Consider the following 21,270-nt stretch of genomic DNA (forward strand, 5'->3'; position numbering starts at 1 on the left):
GACGCACGATACTGCACTTGTGTCAACTGCGTAATGACTTCAACACTCGACAGCCTTCAGGAGATTCGCTCAGTCCTACCACCCTTATCAGAGTAGCAGAACAGGATATCCTATTCCGACAAGAAGCCCCAAAACCTGCCATACCTTCCCACTCTGCCCAGGCCGCCTCGCCAAGGGATTCAGTCGATGTGCGGCAGCCGATGATGGCGAACCTGAAGACGAGGCCGCAGAACCGCTGGCAGAAACTGTTTCAGAAGCCGATGGGCCTGCCGCAGACGATGAGATAGCTGGAGTTGGCGAAGGCTGTGACTCCAGGTTTCCGGTAACAGCGCCTCCTTTCGTCACGAGGGGATAGATATAGCTTCCGTCCGAGAGTCCCGGCGCAGGCACATACCACCGAAGCAAGAGGACAAAAGGACCTGCTTCTGGAGGCGAAGGTAACCAGTTGGACGTCCAGTTGCTCGGTGGCTGCGCGGCCTGGACGAGGATGTCAAAGGGCTTGTCCACCGCGGCGACACTGCCTGGTCCGTACACAGGAGTGCCATCAGAATAGGTCAGGTTATCACGATCGCCGAGAGAATATCTGTTGATAGGATTGTCCACGAGATAGCCAGCGGCATTGTACATGGTGGCGCTCCAAAACCCGAGCTTCGTCAGCGGTGGTTTACCAGAGAATCTCAGAATGTACGATTCATTGGCCCCCAGGCTGAGGTTTCCTGCAAAAGTCGGATAAATGGCTTGTGCAGGCTGAAGCATCAGATAACCAAATTGGGCAATATAGGCGCGAGCCACTATGTTGTCACCATAGACACCAGAGTATTGTGGACTGTTGATGGTCCACCCATTACCCATGTCCAGCACGCTCCCGTTCGCTTGAGGAAATGACTGGATCGCAGTTTGGGCTGCCAACCATGCCGAGGTTAGATTGACGCAGCTTGAGGCTGTGTATGTGCCGCCTGAGATACCAGCCTGGGTGAAGTTGGATGTGGTGGGAGGGGACTCGCTGCCAGAGGCATTGTAAGGCGAGACGGCCTGGAACCGTGTGTTCAACTCCATCACACTCTCCGCCGTGGAGCGTGGGAGGACTGCGAATATGGCACTGTCGAGCGCCGGACCAACCGCCGATCCATTGCGAGATACCACTGCAATGTTATAGTCTTTGAGGATATCGCTCACGACAGACAAGTCGCTGGTTGCGTTCTTGACAACAATTCGATACAGAATAATCCCAAATGTGGTGGGAGAGTGCACGGTGCCCATATAGCCATCGTTGCTGGACGTCGAGAAAGTCCCCATAGCACTGCTGGACGGTGCGAGGGTCAGGAGATACTTTCCAGCTGGGTTGCCTCCCACAGGGCCCAAGTTGATATAGTTGTCCCCGTATCTAAGAAGATTTCATCAGCAAGCAGCAATGACGGGGAGCCCCGACGTACGGTGTGTAGAAAGCAACGGCATAATAGCGGTCGTCAACCTCTGGAACATCCACCACCAGGTCCTGCTTGGACAAATCGTAGAAGACACTGGCATAGAGGGTGTCTCGATTCGGTTTGACGACTGCTGTAGACTGGGGAGTGGCCAATGTAGAGCTTGGAGCCAGCTGGTTTGCTCCTAGGCCAGCTTTCAAGAGCCCATTGAAGCCTTTTTCATAGGCGAGCAGGGGAATGCCATACTATGTTTGATCATGTCAATAGATGCAACTTTGCGTAAGGTCGACGGATGAGCAGTTGTCGTACCTCTAGACTCCATTCTGTGGCACCTTGAGCCGGACACGGTGATCCAGAGGCCTGCGCTTGTCCTAGCAGCGCACACCGAAGTAGGCAGATCGAGAGGAGTATGCGGGTGTTTGCCAGCATTTTGTACCTCCTTGCAGCTCTCCACGTATGTGTCCGTTCAAGGATGGAAGTACACCATGGAGCATTGCTCCGGTCTTTATCCCATCCACAGATACCAGCCTAACCTCAAGACTACGCAACTCCAAGCTGTTCCTCCTCCTGAACACGGAAGTCGGCATGCAGTTGCATCGTCATTTCTCAACTCCTCACGCTAGCATACCATCAGACCCAGGGATCCTAGCGAAGTCGGCAATGAGGTGTGGCTGCGACGCGGGGTCTTGTATTCTGCAGGAACTCCCAGGGAGAGAGTGGACTCGGCCTCTGAATCTCTGAATATGAGCCTCTGGATTGGTAGCTTTCGCTCCAACTGGCGGAGCGCCCGCAGTATCGTCCAGGGGGTCTATGCCAATTAGCGGTCAGTACATGAACAACCTCGGCTGGGGATAGACAGGCAACTGGAAGCTGTAGACTATAGGGCAGTCGCACTCGTCAAATGTTTTAGAGTGAATGTGTGATGTGGTTGGACGAGGAAACAATTGCGTAGCATTATGTTGGTCGGCCAATCTACACCACCGCCGTCAGAACAATACACGTTATCACATGACAAGCCCTCAGACAACATCCCGAGCCTGGAAAAGACCATACGATTCCCTCCACAAGTAGAAATCCTTGGGATACCACAACAAGGGCAAAAGACACAAGCCCCGTCGGCGACAATTTTGACTTATAAAACGGGGGTATCGAAAATGTCGTTCCTCCACCCACCACCCCTCTCCTCCCCATCCTGTACAGCCTCCTCGGCCCTCAGTGCTTCCTCGTGCCACAGTTTGACGATGCTTCCAGGTGTATATACCCCTCGGAAAACGCCCTGCTTTGGAGCGTCCACGCCAACTCTCGTGTACAGATCTGGGTCTTCTTCTGGCGTCAGCCTCGCCATGACGGCCTTCAAGAATGTGACGACGTCCTGGGGATCTGCAATGCGTGTTGCACGTAGTCGTTCTCGCGCAAAAACAAGCTCACGATTCGCGGCGCGCAAGGCCTTGACGATGTTCTCGGCAAGTGCCTTTTCCAGCGAACGTCTGACCAGATGTTTCAGCAAGGGTTTGAATAACCAACCTAGCCAGGATAACTTTGACTGGCGGAGGTCATAATCAAGCTTGTGAATGTGGACTCTGACACCTCGCAGAGTGAGAATTTGTTCGAGCTTCTCACGACCGATTTCTAGGTCCAGAGAGATGTCGATACCGCGCTCGTCAAGATAGAAGCTCGCAATCCCTTCATCGGCAAAGTGGATGAGACCAGCGTGGCCGCGGATCCAAAAGCCTAGATCTTGAGCCGCGACACTGAGCCCATTGATGGAGATGGTGACGAGGGACTTGGTGCTAGAGACAGTTTTCCTTGAGTGCGTCTTGCGAATTTCTAGATCGTTCTTGGTCGAGACTAGAAGACGGTAGGGAAGGAAAGAGGTCGAGTTGACGTTTCGACCGGGCTCAAGCACAAGATTTTCGAGCAGAAGGTCCATTTCCGGAACACTAACCTCCACCCGAGGAATGGGAATGTATTGAACGCTCCGGATGAGGAGAGGCAGAAAAATGTGGATAGCATCGGTGATCAGGTCGGGGTTGGTGACCTTATTTGGAGGTGTCAGAATGGTGTAAATCCGCTTTGTCGCCAGCAGCAGTCCATTGACGTCCTTGTCTTCCATCACAGAGGTTATGGTGACCTGTGCTTGTCTCAGCATTTTGTCGAAATCTGTTCTAAACTCGGACTCGGTGCCTAGTTTAGAAGACTTCTCCTTGAGCTCTTCGAGCTTTTGGTCCACATTGTCGAAGAATTCCGGATCAGTGAACATTCGCTGCACGACGTTACCCACTTCGACCATGAAGTTCTCAAACTGGGGGTCTGATTTAGCGTGGCTCATGACCTTGTTGAAGTCCTGCTCCAACTCCTTCCACGCGTTGGGGTCACCGAAGCTGCTCAAAAAGCTCCAGAAGTTGTGCACAGCACGGTCCAGGGCTGGGTTAGTGTGGATATCTTCTTGTGCTGCAGCGACGGCGGTATCTGCAACTCGCGAGTACGCAATAGCATAGCGTTGTATCAATTTTGAGATGGTCGACACCGAGTCATGATAGTCGGTGCGAGTCCTAAGTCTGAGAATTGCCTGCTTCAGACGGTACAACAGGGTGTCTTTTTGCGAACCACTGAAGTTCTCTTTGGCACTCTCAATCGCATCCTTTCCAACTTTTGCTACCTCAGACCCAATCACCTTCGATGTCTCTTCCGCATTTTGCTCCAATTCCTGCTTGGACGGCAGGTTACCCTCGTCGGCTCCAGGCTTCGCGACGGCCTGTTGTTCCTGTTCCGAGAGCTCGAGCTGTTTACCAGCCTTCTCGGCTGCCGAAGACAACGAGAACGCAGTATCTGCCAGAACCTCTCTTCCTATTGTGGCGACATCGTTGACGAACAATCTGAAATCGGCATTGGTGAGAAGTAGACCGCCGACGGTGCGGAAGCTCTCATAAGCAGCCCGAGCATCCGCCCTAGCCTTAACTCTGGACGCCGAATAAGAAATGTCGTCAACATCCAAGGAGATTCGAGACTTTGTTGTATACCAGAGGAAGTCTTGAATCTGGTCTTGGTCATTCTTAGTTCTTAATATTTCAATGAACAACTTAAGCCACGTTCGACAATTCCGGATGAGAGCTCGGCCTGAGTCGCTCAACTCCTTGTTGTTTGGATTGAGGATGTCTGCAGCGAGGAGGGTTCGCAAGTTGACAATCGTCTGCTCGGTGGAGGGCATGTAACCTTTGGAAAGGGCTCTCAACATCTGGTAGGTGTGCAGCTTCTGGTGGAGAGCTCGTTGCCGACTTGTGTCATCTTCATATCGAGGCAGCAACGGATCGGTATCTTCCCCTCGTTTGCGGCCGAAGCCACAGCATTGGGCGAGGAAGGACATGATAACAGCGGATTGAGGTGAGGATGAGGAGGACGAAGGTGTGCCCGCAGGCTCGGTCGCTCAGTGTCTCAGAGAGGGAGGGAATAATATTAGGACGCTGCCATCTGGCTTTGGGGAGTAGCTTGCCAGCTTGCACAATGCAAGACGCAATCGTGAGGTAAGGTCCAAGTTTCAGACTGCGGAGTTGCAGCCTGGAGCACCGTCGTCATCGCTACATTTGCGTGTGAACGTGCCAAGCTCGCGGAAGAGCTGTGCCGCCTTTCCACCAATCGCTGTTGCTGGCATGTGAAGCCAGGAACATCAGCCCTGCAGTTAGGAGCTAATTTAAATGACTAATGTTACTTACTGTAACAGAAGATTTTCTGAGCTTATAGGCACCCATACCTATCTCCGAGCTACAAATCAGAGCTAATAGGCGGTAGCTTAGTCTATATTTTCAGTCTTGATAGGCGCTGTAGGTACCGAGGATTGAGCTCCGATATCTTCGGAGGCCGCTGTAAGGGGCAACGAAAATAAAGTCTGTTGTCTTTTGATCGGCTTGTCATTCTATTACTATCGTTGATAATACTTTTGGTGCGCGCCTCTGTACAAGAGAGCTTGATATCACCGGCGCTGCCAAATAGATACCTACAATATCGACCCGATGTAAAGACACTTTGTCAATAAACACCTGTGCGCTTCTTTGCAGTTCTCATCTCCAACACTGTCCACAGCTACCCTCTGGCATTTAGAGCCGAGCTTCATCTCCCCAATGCTGGGCACACCGAGCACTATATGTGTACCTACAGATGTAGGAGTAAAGCCGTGGGGTTTTGGACTTGCTGAGATAACGAGCGGGTGATATTCGTAAAGTACGGTGTACGTCCCTATATCAAGAGCTTGTACGAGTAGGTTCTCGTATATCGTAGTCATGACTCTACACAGAATTGACAAATCATGTACGTCAAGTCTTGATGCGATCGCTAGCCAGTCACATTGGCGCCTTTTGTAAATATTTCCTCCAAATTTCCTCCAACTTCCCCCTCGCGAATATTCGGACCTTGGAGACTGGGGTGTTGCTGCACGTCGGGTTAGTTAACGTCGAGCCTGGCCTTGTCAAGCACAGGACTTTCCGAGCCTTCGTATTTCTCTCCGCATTTCCATGTACCTCCTGCATAAGCGGCCAGCCCACGAATATCTATGATTAGGTCTACATTGCACTTTTGAGTCTGGGGAAGCCTGCAGAGCGCTAAATGAGTCACAAGGTCAAGCGACGATGAGAACTCGGAGTGCTCGCAGACCGCCATGCTCACCCGGGGCTTCGAGACCGCGTGCAAATGGGCCCCGTGGTCCCTTATCTGGAAATAGATTATGGCAAATGATGATGTTCCGACACCGTATTGTGAGAGATTGGCCATTGGACGGAGATCTGCCGACCTTGTACGAGCAGATCATTGGGACGAACAACGACGAACTATTCCTAGCTGCAGCGGACGGAAAGGTTCAACAGCATATCCTTTGACAAGCTCACAGCTCGCAGAATGATACTCGACACTGCGCAGACCACAACAACGGCTGCCATGGAATTGAATCGGGGCGAATAGGACAGAGTACGAGTAATCTCGGGCCTGGTGGCCCCATCACCATGCTTCTCGGTACTCGTATGTCCGCTGACGGGTTTATCGTACGAGGACTGGTAGGTGCCCGCGAGCTATTTCCCCAGTCGGTGGCCGGAGAAGCATCCTTGGAGGCCGAGACCAGGCTCTGAGGTCCGCAAGGGTCCAATTGGGGAATGGCAGATGCCAGCTGGGAACCCCCAGAGGCTGACGGGCGCTGAAGGGGCGCCCAAGGAGGGGAGGCGCCGGTTACTCCCAGGGGGCTAAGGGGCCTTATGCACCCCTGGCGCCCCCCTTGACCCTTTGAATTTTAGAGCTCCTTGCCCCTTTCAGTAGGCCATCCGGCGCCTTTTGACTCACCCAACTCATTTCTCACTCCGAAAACTGCGCCATCGGATTGGCTGTCCGCCTGTCTAGCTCATTATGATTCATCCAAAAACAAAAAAAAAGTTGAGATCTCCAAGTTCAACAACTTCTGGCTCACCAAATAATTGACCGCCTCAAGACGAATAGATTGAACAGAGCCCTCTCACCGTACCAGTCGCATGGCTGATTCGCCGTCTCATGTCCGTTCCTTCCGTTCTTCACCCATATTCTCCACTGCCACATTGGTGGCTCGTCAAAACGTTGATGATACTCGTACGCCATCCGTAACTAGTCCGGTGTGACTATTTGGCCCTCTCCGCCGCGTTTTCTTTGTTTAATCCTTTTTCCACCCGGTTTATCCCTTGGGCTGACACCTCTCTATATGTTTGGCCTCGTGGAAGATAAGAATTCCTACTCGTACTCGTGCCTCTTCCGAATCCACTTGAACCCCGTCGAACCGTTCCCCAAGCTACAGTCTGCCCAGTGCGTTGGTGCCGGCCCGAGAAGCACTTGAGAGTCGAGTCTCTGCTCCGAGGACCATTGATAAAGTGTTTGGTTTCCTTCTGTGCCCTCCGAATGCTCTCAAACATCTCAAGATATTCAAAGTCGAGGCCAAACCTCTTCAGCCTCGTGCACTCTGCAACCATGACTACTTCATCGTCTCTCGAGGCACCTATCGCCCAGACCGTTGGGAATCTAGCCTCAGTCACCAATCCTCAGACTCCTCATACCCATCGACCCACATACACTCACGCAACCGCTCATGTCCCCAATCGGGCGGCTCACTTTGACACCTCTCTTTCTGTCCCAGTCCGGAAGTACCTCCAGACGTATGGTCTCACTCCTCCTCGTGCAGAGAGTTACGAGATTCAGAAGAAGAGATGTTTGGCACAATTGGCTCTGAAGCCTACAGATCTGGAGAGATTTCTGTACCTGAGCACGATCAGACACAACAATGTCCACCTGTTCTACCGTCTGTTGACTGATCACTTCACCGAGTTGACTCCTTTGGTCTACACTCCCACCGTTGGAGAGGCGTGTCAGAAATGGTCACAAATCTATCAACAGGCTGAGGGCATGTACCTCAGCTTCGAGGATCGAGGCCATCTTTCGGCTATCATCCAAAATTGGCCTCAATCCAATGTTGAGATCACCGTCATTACAGATGGCTCCCGCATCCTGGGTCTGGGTGACTTGGGGGTTGGTGGCATGGGCATTCCCATTGGAAAGCTTGCTTTGTACACTGGCTGTGCAGGCATCAGACCGGAGGGAACTCTCCCTCTGACCGTCGATCTGGGTACCGGCAACAAAGATCTAAGAGAAGATCCGTTGTACATGGGCAGCCGAAGAGACAAGGTCACTGCAGAGGAAGAGCAGGAGTTCCTCGATGAGCTGATGGCCGCGCTGAAAGAGCGATGGCCTGATATTGTCATCCAGTTTGAAGACTGGAAGAATCCATTTCCCTCCCTTGAGCGCTACCGCCAAGACTATGCCATGTTCAACGACGACATCCAAGGTACTGGGGCTGTCATCATGGGAGGCATGATCGGTGCCATCAAGGAGTCTGGTGTCTCGCCCAAAGATCATCGTGCAGTCTTCCTGGGCTCGGGCTCAGCTGGCGTTGGCGTGGCTAAGCAGATTGTGGACTACTTCATGCATGAGGGACTGACAGAGGAAGAGGCCAAATCTTGCTTCTGGCTTGTCGATAGCAAAGGCCTTGTAACTCAGGACCGAGGTGACAAGCTCGCTGAACACAAGATCTACTTCTCACGAACGGACAACAACGGACAACAGTTCAAGACCTTGGATGACGTGCTTGAATATGTCAAGCCCACCATTATCATGGGTCTCAGCACGATTGGAGGTGCATTCACCCCCGAAATCCTGCAGAAGATGGCCAAGTGGAACAATAGGCCGATCATCTTCCCACTATCAAATCCATCCTCCAAGTCGGAATGCACTTTTGAGGAGGCGATCATCAATACTGATGGCCGAGCACTGTTTGCTTCCGGCTCTCCATTCCATCCTGTCGTGTACAAGGATAAGACGTACCATGGAGGACAGGGCAACAACATGTACGTGTTCCCAGGCATTGGCCTGGGGACCATTCTATCCAAGGCTGTTCAGGTCACGCCCAACATGATCTATGCTTCTGGCGAAGCTTTGCCGACCATGATAACCGAGGAGGAGAAGGCGCAAGCATTGATGTACCCCTCGATCACACGCATCCGAGATGTTAGTGCTCGTGTGGCGCTGTACGTCATCCGGGCGGCACAGAAAGACAATGTGGACCGTCTGCACCATCTGCGCGAGATGAGCGACAGTCAATTGGAAGCCTGGATCAAGGATAAAATGTACGATCCACACAAGGAGACCCAAGAGCTTGAGAGTGAAGTCCGCAGCCTTGTGCAGGATATTATGACGTCGCCCAAGTTGTGAGCGATGGTGGAGACAAGCGGGTGGATCTAGGTCTGATGTTTAGCGAACTTGCGGTCCTGCGTGGCACTTTCACGCTGTATGTCTGTTTTTACCAAAGTGTATGTCATATGCGAGGTATATGTGGATAGGCTTGGGCTGCAGAGGGAGCCACCGTGGACTGCTTTGCAGGAAAAAGGATACGATGGGGACTCGTGAGCAAAGCCGGAAGTCACTTTTAGGTACAAATGCTCGAAGCTGGTAGGACATCATTTGGCCAACTGCCAGACTACAGAATTCCATATTGGTCAATAATCCACTGCTCCTGCGTCTACAGTGTCGACATGGAAGTGACATTGCGTTCCTTGTACCTCGTACTAATTGCATTCCTCGATTGATGGTGAGGCTGAAATGCCGAAGTTCTCCCTGTTGCTGTGGCTACTTGGCCGCCAAGGGATTCCACCTCCGATTGTCGTTTCCCGCAAGAAGGATTGCCGACTTCTTATGATGATGATGATGGACGCAGGCGTGATCTTTCATAACGAATTCAGCCTGTGCAAACACTTCTACCATACAATTGTTCCATCTTCGTTGCATCCTTGCGCGAGCAACTTTGTTTGTCCATATTGACCGCGCCTTGAAGAAAGGAAGGCAGTCGCTCGATTGTCCGTGAGTAGGGCGCCAGACACAACTTCACATCTTCGGGACACTTTGACCACTGACTCCTGGAATGTGCAGTAGATATCGCCGCGTCCTGATAGAGATTTGACCTGCATTCTCTCCCACAGTCGAAGACCACATCACTATCCTCCCGCATGGCTTCATTTCTGACCACCATGTACGAGTTTCTCAATTCCTCTCCCACTCCACAGCCTCTATCCCCTCATTTGACCTTGAAACAATCCTCTTCATGCGTTACCATCAATTCCTACACCTCGTGTGACAAAAGTGAAGAGAAGGAGGCTTCAAACACAGCCACGGCTTCACCCAGCACGCCTTCCCGCGCCGTCCAACTCCTCCGTCTGGGCCTGTTTTCTTCCCCTTCCTCGAACAATGTTGACCGAAGTTCTTCACCATCTAGCAATGCCCGCACTCGAGGCCAGTTCAAACCGCAACGTACCAACAAGGGAACCTCAAGCTATCAGCTGAGACAATTCGCCGAAGCGACCCTGGGAAGCGGCAGCCTGAGAAAGGCTGTCAAATTGCCCGAGGGAGAAGATCTGAACGAGTGGCTCGCAGTGAACGGTAAGGTTGCATGCCTCCCAACCAGGGTCATATAAGAGATTTTGCAGAGAGGAGTCGCTGACAAGTGCCATGGGATGACAGTGGTCGATTTCTACAATCAGATCAACCTGCTTTATGGATCAATCACAGAATTCTGCTCACCACAATCTTGCCCAGAGATGAAAGCCACTGATGAGTATGTTGACCCTATCTTTTGCGAATCTTGCGCCACTTTTACCGCAACACTCAACTTGCGACCTCTAACACTGCATGTAGGTTCGAATATCTTTGGCAAGACGCCGCAACCGGCTTCCCCAAGCCCACTAAAATGCCAGCCCCGGAATACATTGAACATCTCATGACCTGGGTGCAGTCGAATATCGACAACGAGAGCACTTTCCCCTCCCGAATCGGCGTCCCCTTCCCCAAACATTTCCCCTCGACCGTACGACAACTCTTCAAGCGTCTCTACCGCGTGTACGCACACATCTATTGCCACCATTATCAAGTCATTGTGCACCTCGGGCTGGAGCCGCACCTGAACACGAGTTTCAAGCACTTCGTGCTATTCGTGGACGAACACGGTCTCGAAAAGGGCGGGGGCAAGGATTACTGGGGGCCTCTTGGGGATTTGGTGGAGAGCATGTTGAAGAGTGATTGAGCCGCCTTCCCTCAGTCCGAGACGCAGGAGTCTATGTGGTTGCGGAAGTCATGCTTGATGATACGAGGGTTGGGTTGCGTTTCAAGGAGACAGACAGGAATATGGGATAGGGTGTAATGGAACGGTCAGCGAGGCGTTTTCACGGGTAGTTGACGAGCAATAGTAGGGCTTTGAGCTCCATGGGAGACGGATACCTGGGATTAGATTCCGTTTATGTTTTGTTTGATTGATCAACATGCACAATGGATTCTTTCTTGCCTGATAACCACACATTCAGGGAAGGTGGTGGCGTAGCTCGAGACATTGGCTACTCAGGGAAGAATACTACGGACGACGAAAAGCGTCACGGGCTGACCTGAGGCGGATGGGATGGGAAGGGGCGGGACACTGGAAACAGACAAGATATGCTACGATACTGCATTCACGGGCGTTGTAATAAAGTCACAGTCACGCACACACACAACCACGCAAGGGAGATCTTGTCCGTCCGCATTTCGTTTCCACTTGGTCGTTTACGGGATCTTTTGCTTTTGTTTTTCTTTTCCCGCTCTCTTCTCTTCTGCCCTCCCACCCGTTCATTCATTTGCCTGGACGGGATAACCTGGCACAAGGTTGTTACGGGCTCTGCACTGCGGTGTGTGGTCCGCAGACATGGCAGTTTTGGGCTTTCCGTCAATAGGAAAGGGAATGATCCGAATCCGAGCCCGATGAGGTCTTCCTTTTGCTTTTTCCTTTCTTCGCCATCGTACAAGTACAATCGAAGACTGGACTGGGACCACCGATGGAAAGAGATCACAGCACAGCACAATGTAGTGTGGCCGGACCTGGTCCACGGCTATAGCGAGCACGGTGCTCGCTGCCTCAATCTGGTCCCAAGCCCCAGGTAGGTCCAAACACATAGACGGAGGGGGGAATCACTAGTACCCTCCTCTCCTTGGATAACCACCATGTCCGAACCCGCCTGGTGCGCCGCCTCGCCGACCGCCACGCATCCCGTCGTCGCCGTATATCCGACCGCCACCTCGTGGGAAGGGGCCTGGTGCACCACCGCCAAACATCCCTCTCCCAAATCCGGGACCTCCGCCGACTCCATTGCCGTAGTGTGAGGGTCGCGAGTTGTAGGCATCAGGTCTGTCACCTCGACGATAGGAGCCGTGGCCCGCAGGTCGAGGATCGCGACGGTCATAGCGATCTCGATCTCTATCCCGATCTCGCTCTCGATCGCGGTCGCGCTCGCGATCACGTTCTCTCTCTCGCTCTCGTTCCTGTTCGTGGTCATTGTCATGGCTACGCTCGTAGTTGCGATCTCGATCTCGTCGATCATCGTCTCTCCTTCGGTCAGTGTGGCGCGTATGTGTATCCGAAGACTGCGGCTTTTCGACTCCGTAGCGTGCATCTTGAACGTCCGCTTCAGCGTTTTTAGGGTCCAGGTTGCGTCGATCGTCGAAAGAGGTCGCGGCCTCGGTTTCCATCTCGATGTCTTCCATAGTGTTCCCATTATCTGGCAGACGTTGTGTTTCTGATATCAGTGATTCAGGTGCAGGATTGGAGGCGAGTTGGTTGGATTGTGAAGTAGCTGTAGAACCTAGTCCAGATCGCTTGAGGAAGAGCCGCAAGATACGGCCGTCTGCCTTTTGGTTGTTGTAAGTGGATATAATCTGCTCCGCAATCTGCTTCTCAGTAAACACCAGCTCCGCGACAACAACTGGACTTGTCTTGACAAGGCGACATGAGAGCATTCCGCTAACGCCATTCTCGTCCAAAGTTTCACCCTGTAGCGCAGATTCGATATCGGCGGCCGTGGTACCGGGGGCGAAATTGCTGGCTTCTACCACGAAGCGCCCCGCCTTGCCTCTGATGCTTATGCCTGAGCCTCTTGTATTTGGTTGAGAGGAAACAATGTTGGCATCTGAAGACTCGAGAGCAAAGGCGAGGCGAGATGAGCGTGCAGTTTGAGGGGTGGTCGAGGAGGGCCGTGAGGGTGGAGTGGATAGAATGTTACGGGAAGAGCCTGAACTTGTTACAGACGAAGATCGCTATACCGGCCGCTCCCATCAGCAAGAACACCGGACAACATCTCCAGCTTGACGGGGCTTTCTGCTTAGTTATACCTTTGTGATGCGACTCGCAAGGTCTGGCGTCCTTAAAGAGCCTTTGCTTGCGCTCCTCGGGGTGTTCTTGTTCGCTTTGTTTCTACCAAAGATCTCATTTGCTAAGGCTTCGTTCTTTTTGCGCTGCCGGTCTGCAAGTCCCGTTAGGGGGTCGGTCCGTCAGGCGCAAAGAGGAGTACGGGGAGCGAAATACCAGCCTGAATGATTGCATCAAAATCGGCCGCGACTTTTGGGTCGGACATGTTAGGCGGAGTGCGGCGCGGAAGGAGAGATCAGTGGTTGTCAGGCGGACCATGGAAGGGGAGAATTGGTAGTTAGCCAGGCAATCAGGTAAGGGTGATCTAGATTCGCATGGGCAAGCGACAAATTTACAGACCAGGAGAAGCCGCAGTTGGAGACGACAACAAGTTGCCTCTTTACAACATGCGGGCGCAGGCCAGGGACCCGCCCTGCCGCCTTTACTGCGCTCGCTGTGGGCGCAGCCTTGGCATTATCAAAATGCTCCCTTCCACAAGCACCGAGACCCTGAACAACAGTCTTTATCTTTCCCTCTCCAAACGCCTTCACCTCCAGCCATCTTGGACACCAGACCTATTGAGCGCACCCCTAACTGAACCTCGAATTCATCCGTCTACAAAAGGGTTTGCTCAGCATGGGCTCAAAACACGAGCAGTCAACTCAAGGTTGAAGGTGAGGACCCAAGGTATGTACTGGGTCAGATGTACCAGTGTCTCTAAACTTCTATTCTCATGAAAGGCGGCATGGAAACTGACTCAGCTATAAAGAGGATATGAGTACCAGCTCAAGCCAGTTCTGCTTCAATCACGCTCTGGTCAAACTGACTGTAGCTCCAGATCCCGTTGACTTTCAACCCAATCTCGGGATCTTCAAGCAGTGTCTTCCACTGACCCTCCGACCTCTCGCTCGCGGCGTAAAAGGACATCATTTCCCAATCGAGAGCTGTCAGCGTCGAGGCCACAGCCTTATCGGGAAGCACGAAATCCCATATGATAAGTTTGGAGTGCCCCTTCTTCATTGCTCGAGCGATGTTCTTCAGAATCAGCTGTGCCCTGTCGTCGGGATAGTCATGGATGATACTGTGCAAGAAATACGTTCTCGCCCCTGCAAGTCGTTTAACGTGTATACCAGACGAAATGGCTATAGCCTCGGGAGTGGCTTCGTGCACAAAACAGAATCATGACTGTACTTACCTTGTACGGGTTGTGGGGTGAAAAAGTCATGGGCGATTGCGCGAATCCCAGCCTTCAAGCTATTCTCGGGGATCGATTCGATAACTTCAGCGCGATCTTGAAGGACCAGATGCCCTGGAAAGGTATCGAACGGGTGTCGAACGAGAAACTTCTCCAGATCGTGCCCTACACTACCTCCGAGATCCACCAGAAAGACGGAATCATCGTCGCCCATCACGCCTTGTATTAGTCGTTCCTTCACAGGATAGAACCCTAAGTCGTCGTCTGACCAGTGCGGCCGGTCGAGCATCCACGTAGCCATCATACTGGCAAGTCCATGGGTCTGGCCCTGTTGCGCGAATATGTCTAAGATATGCGTTTTCCCCTTCGCATTGAATGTGTGTTGCGTCGGTGTGTCGAGTGCATTTGTTGGGCTTGTATAGCCATTCTCCGCAAAGAACTCGGCTGTCTTGAGGTTAATCGGGATGCAGATATCGTGCCTATGTTCTCCAGAACCCCGATCATATTATCAGCTTCATGTGAAGGGGATCAGGTTATCGCTTCGTGTCAAGTAACGCACATCAAAACAATGCTTTCCCTAAAGATGGATTTCGTCATGGCTTGTGCAAAAGGATTTGGCACGTAGCTGTTTGCATCGACTTGACGGAGGGTGTTCATCGCAGCGAGATGCTTCATCATTCGGTCTAGGAGTCGATGCTCGTGTCAGCACGAAGACAGTGCCCTTCACGAAACCTTGCGTGGTCAATGGGCTGGCCGAACCAACCAACCATGGCTCCGCTGAGCACGCTGCCGCAATTTGATCACTGGTTTTCGGACAGCCCTGGTCCGCAGCAAGATGATCAAAGAGCCGCAGATCAACAGCCATGCGCAGCGCTGCAAGATGGCTCGGCTGTTTGTGGTCGCTCAGGGTCAGAGAAACGTCCATGTCAACGGTAGATGGTACGACATGCTGACCTCGACCCATGTCATTCTCACCACCGCCTCGCTGGGACTTTCCAGGGTTGCGGCAAGCGACCGACAAGCCTCAACCGCTGCTTCGCGCGCCTTGAGGTCTCCCGAGCCAAGGGCTTGGACATGCTCATTGACATCTTGCAAAAGTTTGGAGACGACGTCCATGTCAACATGTGAAGGCAATGAGGGTGGCGCCATGATACTTCCCGGTCCCGTTTGCGGAATCGCGTCTCAGGAAGGGTTGAAGGTTTATCGCAAAAGGAGCCGGTAACCCCTCTTTCTCAACCTTCGCGATGGTGCGAAAAGTAGCCGACAGCGACTCGTCGATGGATCACGCTACTAGTTCACAATAGGCTCGGAATCTAGGAACCTTTATCGCCCCTCGATTTCCCCGTCACGCCCCGTTCAAACACACTCCTCCGCTTCCCACTCTAAAGCACCTCTAGCTGGCTAACTACTCGCACAAGTTAGCCCTTGCTAGACCTGATGGCAGCCCACAATGAGGATCTTATTCATGTCGACGAAACTCAGTCCTTTGAGGACGAAACGTACGCCTCGTTAGTATCAGACGATGCGAGCAGCTACGTGACCTCGATCGAATCGCACATCCGCCACGGCATCGAGGAAAATGGCCGGCAGTACCCCGCCTACGGCAGAAACATGTACGGCCTCCCCATCGACGAAAGGGAGCAGGAGCGCAACAACATCCAGCACGTCAAATTCCGCCTCATCATCGGCGGGCGGCTGCATCGTGCCCCGATGCTCCCCGCGCCGGCAAGGATATTGGACCTGGGCACCGGGTCAGGCATCTGGGCCATCGAAGCCGCCGACCAGTACGAGACGGCCTCAGTGACGGGCGTGGACATCGCGCCCGTGCAGCCCGAATGGGTGCCGCCAAACTGCCAATTCGAGGTCCAGGACATCGAGGACGAATGGCTCTTCTCCACCACCAACTTCGACTTTATCCATGCGCGCGAGCTCATCATGGCCATCCGCGACTGGGACCGGCTGTTCCGACAGGCCTTCGACCACCTCCGGCCCGGCGCGTACATGGAAGTCGGGGGCACGTACCCGACGCCCACGTCGGACGACGGCACGCTGCCGGCGGACTCGCACCTGAAGGAAGTCCAGAGACTGTTCTTCGAGATGGCCGAGGCCATGGGGGCGTCGCTGAACGCGCCCACACTGTGGAAGGCGCAGATGGAGCGCGCCGGCTTCGTCGACGTCTCCGAGTCCGTCTACAAGGTGCCACAGGGCATCTGGCCCAGAGACGCCAGGCTCAAGGAGATCGGCGCCTACGAGAACTTCAGCCTCAGGAACGGGCTCGACGCCTACCTGCTTCGCGGCTACACCGCCGTCTTGGGGGGCGATCCCGACGAATTGCAAGTCCTCATTGCCGAGACGAAACGCGAACTGCGCAATCCGCGAATGCACAGTTATATCTTCTAGTAAGTGCCCTCATCGACACCAATAGTAGGAAAGAGAGGAAACGGCTGACGTGATTCAGTTACAATGTCTATGGGAGGAAGCCTCTCTCCCTGTCGTCTTGAACACCAAAGGATCGGATTCTATCTGTGATTCACGAAACTTTCTCCCCTCTCGAGACCATGTCTTAGGACCACCCTGACATCAATGGCCGTCAACGACTCCACTAAAGGAGATCCACGCAGATACTGACACTGTTGAGTAGACGCCGCCCCTAAGAAGGGTCCCAAAGGAGTGCTGCCCAAATGGTGGACCGATGAGTTGAATGTTGTATTGAGACCGATTCGGGAGTCGTATCCCTCAAGACAACACATACGCCCGCATCCCAGAGAGCGGCCGTTCTATCTATCATCTCAAAACACCCGCCTCTGCTGTCTGCCTACCATTGGCGCCAGTTGGTAATGGTGTCCGCTCGGCAAGAATCAGAGGCGACTGACCCACCACTTGCAAACCTCAACGTATTCCGCCAGTGTTTGCTTGTTAACATAGTTCAGATATTGACGCGCACAAAAGACGCGCAATTCTCCTTTCAAAAGTTGTTGGAGAGTGTAAATAGCACGAGAAAGGGGAAACGATGACTGATGGAGGTCATCACCAAAAAGTTGTTTTGTCGTCGCACTGTATTTTCCTCCACAGCCATGACTTGGAGTATGGAAGATCAGGAGACGGCCATCCTCGGAGGGGGCAAACAGGAGGGCTCGGTGATCGAAGTCCTCGGATTCTCCAAGCGTCACTTAGAGAAGTGGACTTTAAGAACCAGCACTCCAGCCTGATCCCTCCGGTCAGCATGTTTTGTACCGGGAGCCAAAAAAAAAAGGGTGTGGTCTCTTACCATGAAGATAAGAGCAGGATGCGTCACTCTACCATAAACTCTGGTATACCCAGAACGGGGACCATAGAGCAACCAGTGTATATACTGTCACGAGATCGCAGCGGCATTTAGTCGCTGTGGATATCTTCTTGTACCCGGCCGGAGCTGGACTGTCAAGGGTGCTTTGCATGCGTGGCTGTTTCTCGACTCGAAGTCCCTGAACCTCTTCTGGCCTTCCAGTTGGCGATGATTTCATCCTTGAACTCTTGCAGCTCCTTGTCGTCGCTAAAGAGGGATGTATCTCCTCCTCCCGTCGTCAGCTCTTGAGGTTGCCAGCAAAGCCAACCTCGCAACGCAGCCATGATCTTCTGCTGCTTCGCGGGCGACGTCAGCATCGTGATCTCCACAAACTCGAGCGCCTCCCAGGTGCGCATGGCCGGGAGCGCGTGTCCTGGACCGTGGTAGAACCACAGGCCCTGCTTCTCGGCGCAGGCGATAACAATGTGGACACAGTTCTGCAGGGCAAATCGTGGTGGCACACTCAGGTCGACGCCCTCGTCAAGACTGTTCGCGGTCATCTCGGCAACATTGGCTAAAAAGGCTTCTGCTGCAGCGTCGTCGCCTTGCAGATTACAGAGGATGCCGTTGAGAGCGTAGATGGTTGCCATCACCAGCCTCTCGTCCGACATGGGCATTTGGATCGGCTTGGGTGCCAGTAAGCGGCCCATGGCTGTTGTCGGCCCAAGTGCACGTTGCCGTGCAGTCCAATAGCGACACTGTCCATTCGAGCTCACTGCTGGCTCCGTGGCCTCGTTGTTTGCTGGCGATTCAGGGGAATGATACTGACAATGGAGGCTAGAGCAACGTGCTCTCCGCTTGAGACGCGTCCAAGATTGGATTCGCCGCAGGTTCTGACATACACTGTTCATCGCCGTCTCGAGCGCAGCACTTGTCGCGAACATCATCGGCACGCCGGTTTGCAGAAAGACCTTGAAAGCGATGGATCCTGAAGAAAGTCTCATGCGTTGAAGGTTCCGAAAGTCCTGCAGCATAACAAGGCCGGCTTTGGTGTGTTTTCGGCCCCGGTCTGCCAATCCGGCCATGGATTCAGCGTAACCCGCCACGACAATGCATGTGATGGCCCAGTCCCACGGGTGACCCTTCTGATTTTTCAGCAGCTGTCTTAATAGTCGATAGTTTGTCGACTGACGGGTGAGCATCCACTCTTCCGAGAACTGCGGTTGCGGCTTGAGCGTGTTCACAATGGACGCGGCAATGTACAGAGCAAGAGACATGTATGCACTCCCGGTCAGGATCTCGGGCATGACCGAGTCTCGCAGCACGTCGTATGCTGCCCAAGGTTTCGTGGCATAGAATCTGCCAGGCACGTACGACATGACTATGAACCAGCATCACCCCGTTAGTTTGGGGAGACCGGAGGAGAGGGTAGTAGGAGTCCTGAAGCTGACGGAAATGGAACAACTTGTGCTCAACCGACCCAGTCACGCACGGAAAGCGGACGAAAGGATCGCATCCAGCCGGGTCTCCAATGCTAAGGGGCATATTTGCTTGCATTCTCTTCGAGATCTGACGCCGGGTGTCATTGGCACTCGTTCTTTCGGCTCTCTACGGCGACATGTGTCAGTTGGTATTCTTCGTTAGTTTTTGCTGGCATTGGCAGGCTCACCTTCGTCTTTTGCTTTAGTCGCAAGATGGACTGCGACCCGACCCCTTCATGACCACGCACTTTGGGCTTGGGATGCTTAGCCAGCACGTGAGAAGAACGCCGGGCGTGGGATTTGGCTTCAGCATCGGTGAGTTCAGCATCTCGCTTTGTCCATTTGAGAGTCGAGGTTCTCACAGGGAGGAAGTGGAGGGTGACCTTTGTCATGGTTGCATAGCGGTTGTCCGGGGGTGTCTTCCCCTAAGCGTCTCAGAGGCTCAGCCCAAGGAGCATGTTCTCCATGTGTCCTTATAAATGTCGTTTTCGGTGGAACACCGATGTCGAAAGTTCGTGGATACCTATCGCGGGACTCTCAGCCAACGATATCGGGCATCTCTGCTCAGTATCTCATCGAATCTACGATCTGGAAGTGCTGATTAAGCTTCCTTACCATACCTCTGTAAGACGACTGCAAAACCCACCGGAAGAGGATGTTGTAGCCTGGTTGGATCCTAATGGGAAGACGGAGCCCACAGCCGGGCGCAGCAGACAGGGGGACTCCTCCCAATCAGAGGCCGCCGAAACCTTACCTAAAGGAGGTTTGGCGACAATCAAACTTGTAACCGATCATAAAGTCAATGGACAGTAGCCTAGCAGCAAGCCAAACCAAGCGACCTTGAGGTCAAGTGGTGGCTTTGCTGGCTATGGCATTGTGGGCTTGGAGAAGCCATTACGGCAGCAGACTGGGGCATCCAATGTCCAAGGTGCATTCCAAGCAGGCCTTGGTGTTAAGCTTCGACCAGTCTCACCGCCAAGGGACTGACAAGATACCAAGTACTCAGCACTCGGTATTACAAGTATTGGATTGAGAAAGGCATGCCTCTCGGAATTCTTCGTGATCATGCCACCGTCTATCGAGATAGCACTCGAGACGGTAGTGAGATGCTCCACTAGCGTACGATTTCATATCGGAAAGGCTTCCAGTTGTTAGTTGAGTCTTTTCACTTGGAAGCCGCAGGGGAACCGAGCCTCGGACCTAAAGCCATATCCCCGTGTCGGCTGAGAGCGAATGTTTCGTTTGGGCACAGCTGCATCGAGAGAAGAGGAAGGGATCAGGCTGGCGGCGAAGAGGAGGTGAAAGCGCAGGAGCGGTCGTTCATGAGGGCCGCTAACGAGACCTCTACTCGCAGCGATGCATCACAAGGATGGTACAACCCATTGAGATATCTATCACCTGCAGGCCGAAGGGATCTTTGTAGTTTGGGTGCGTTCGTGTAGGTCGCCCAGGGGACAGGTTCGCAATACAAGGGATCAAGAATCTCTGTTCCTCATCTTGGCGGCAGATACCACTCTCCCTCTTTCCATCTTCTTCACACGCTCCTATAACCCTCCTGTTTACGCTCTCACTCAGCCTCATAGCAACGGTCTCGTTTTTGCTGTACTTCCCCGGTACGTCCTGTCCCAAGATGAGTCCCACAGTTGACGACAGCCAGGGGGACTCCATTCTTAGGTCCCTTCGACTTCGTCTTTGTGTTGAAAGTCATTTAATTGCACCCCGATCATACATTACAAACAAATAGTGGCTACGGTACATCTCAAACAATTGGCGTTCTGGTCGATCTAACCGCGCTTGACAGGTTATCTCTGGACTGACACACCAAATCCCTTGCCCATCCTGTCTCCTCCCTAGCATTTGGATGATATTCCCCAGAATAATGACCAGCCTGAGGCCCAGGGTGCCAACTTCTCTTACTACTCGTGGCTAATATGCGCCGGACTATGGCATCTTCCCCTGGAGGATGTGACTTTCTTCGACTTCAAAGGCTGTTTCAACATACCATCGAAGCCCAGTCTTGACCATTTCGTACAATACTAGAATTTCCGGATTGCTGTAGATACTTTTACTGATGTTGTCGGCGCGGCATTGCCATCTTGCCAGATCGGGTAAGTGACGCGAGTAGTTGAAAACCATGGCTTGGCGGAGATCCG

General features: G+C 53.0%; 8 protein-coding genes across 8 annotated transcripts; 3 read left to right on the forward strand and 5 right to left on the reverse strand.

Moving 5' to 3' along the window:
• Positions 1-87: 87 nt before the first annotated feature.
• Positions 88-1,853, reverse strand: AYO20_08367 (hypothetical protein; the record flags this gene model as incomplete). Its single annotated transcript, XM_022646645.1, has 3 exons — positions 88-1,384; positions 1,434-1,669; positions 1,734-1,853. 3 exons carry the CDS (start codon positions 1,851-1,853, stop codon positions 88-90), a joined length of 1,653 nt encoding a protein of 550 aa, XP_022497376.1.
• A 703-nt stretch (positions 1,854-2,556) lies between these two features.
• Positions 2,557-4,788, reverse strand: AYO20_08368 (hypothetical protein; the record flags this gene model as incomplete). The annotated part of the gene is made up of 1 exon (XM_022646646.1): positions 2,557-4,788. The coding sequence occupies one exon, from the start codon at positions 4,786-4,788 to the stop codon at positions 2,557-2,559; it is 2,232 nt and encodes a 743-aa protein (XP_022497377.1).
• Positions 4,789-7,394: 2,606 nt separating this feature from the next.
• AYO20_08369 (hypothetical protein) lies at positions 7,395-9,188 on the forward strand (the record flags this gene model as incomplete). Its single annotated transcript, XM_022646647.1, has 1 exon — positions 7,395-9,188. The coding sequence occupies one exon, from the start codon at positions 7,395-7,397 to the stop codon at positions 9,186-9,188; it is 1,794 nt and encodes a 597-aa protein (XP_022497378.1).
• An 812-nt stretch (positions 9,189-10,000) lies between these two features.
• On the forward strand, positions 10,001-11,049 carry AYO20_08370 (hypothetical protein; the record flags this gene model as incomplete). Its single annotated transcript, XM_022646648.1, has 3 exons — positions 10,001-10,409; positions 10,491-10,584; positions 10,665-11,049. The coding sequence occupies 3 exons, from the start codon at positions 10,001-10,003 to the stop codon at positions 11,047-11,049; spliced, it is 888 nt and encodes a 295-aa protein (XP_022497379.1).
• A 917-nt stretch (positions 11,050-11,966) lies between these two features.
• Positions 11,967-13,402, reverse strand: AYO20_08371 (hypothetical protein; the record flags this gene model as incomplete). The annotated part of the gene is made up of 3 exons (XM_022646649.1): positions 11,967-13,085; positions 13,161-13,291; positions 13,354-13,402. The coding sequence occupies 3 exons, from the start codon at positions 13,400-13,402 to the stop codon at positions 11,967-11,969; spliced, it is 1,299 nt and encodes a 432-aa protein (XP_022497380.1).
• Positions 13,403-13,962: 560 nt separating this feature from the next.
• On the reverse strand, positions 13,963-14,672 carry AYO20_08372 (hypothetical protein; the record flags this gene model as incomplete). The annotated part of the gene is made up of 2 exons (XM_022646650.1): positions 13,963-14,282; positions 14,372-14,672. The coding sequence occupies 2 exons, from the start codon at positions 14,670-14,672 to the stop codon at positions 13,963-13,965; spliced, it is 621 nt and encodes a 206-aa protein (XP_022497381.1).
• A 1,136-nt stretch (positions 14,673-15,808) lies between these two features.
• Positions 15,809-16,771, forward strand: AYO20_08373 (hypothetical protein; the record flags this gene model as incomplete). Its single annotated transcript, XM_022646651.1, has 1 exon — positions 15,809-16,771. The coding sequence occupies one exon, from the start codon at positions 15,809-15,811 to the stop codon at positions 16,769-16,771; it is 963 nt and encodes a 320-aa protein (XP_022497382.1).
• A 1,020-nt stretch (positions 16,772-17,791) lies between these two features.
• On the reverse strand, positions 17,792-19,509 carry AYO20_08374 (hypothetical protein; the record flags this gene model as incomplete). The annotated part of the gene is made up of 4 exons (XM_022646652.1): positions 17,792-18,460; positions 18,539-19,017; positions 19,088-19,244; positions 19,306-19,509. 4 exons carry the CDS (start codon positions 19,507-19,509, stop codon positions 17,792-17,794), a joined length of 1,509 nt encoding a protein of 502 aa, XP_022497383.1.
• Between the last annotated feature and the right edge of the window lie 1,761 nt (positions 19,510-21,270).

Source organism: Fonsecaea nubica (genome assembly GCF_001646965.1).
Source record: "Fonsecaea nubica strain CBS 269.64 chromosome Unknown Scaff65, whole genome shotgun sequence".
Lineage (NCBI taxonomy): Eukaryota > Fungi > Ascomycota > Eurotiomycetes > Chaetothyriales > Herpotrichiellaceae > Fonsecaea > Fonsecaea nubica.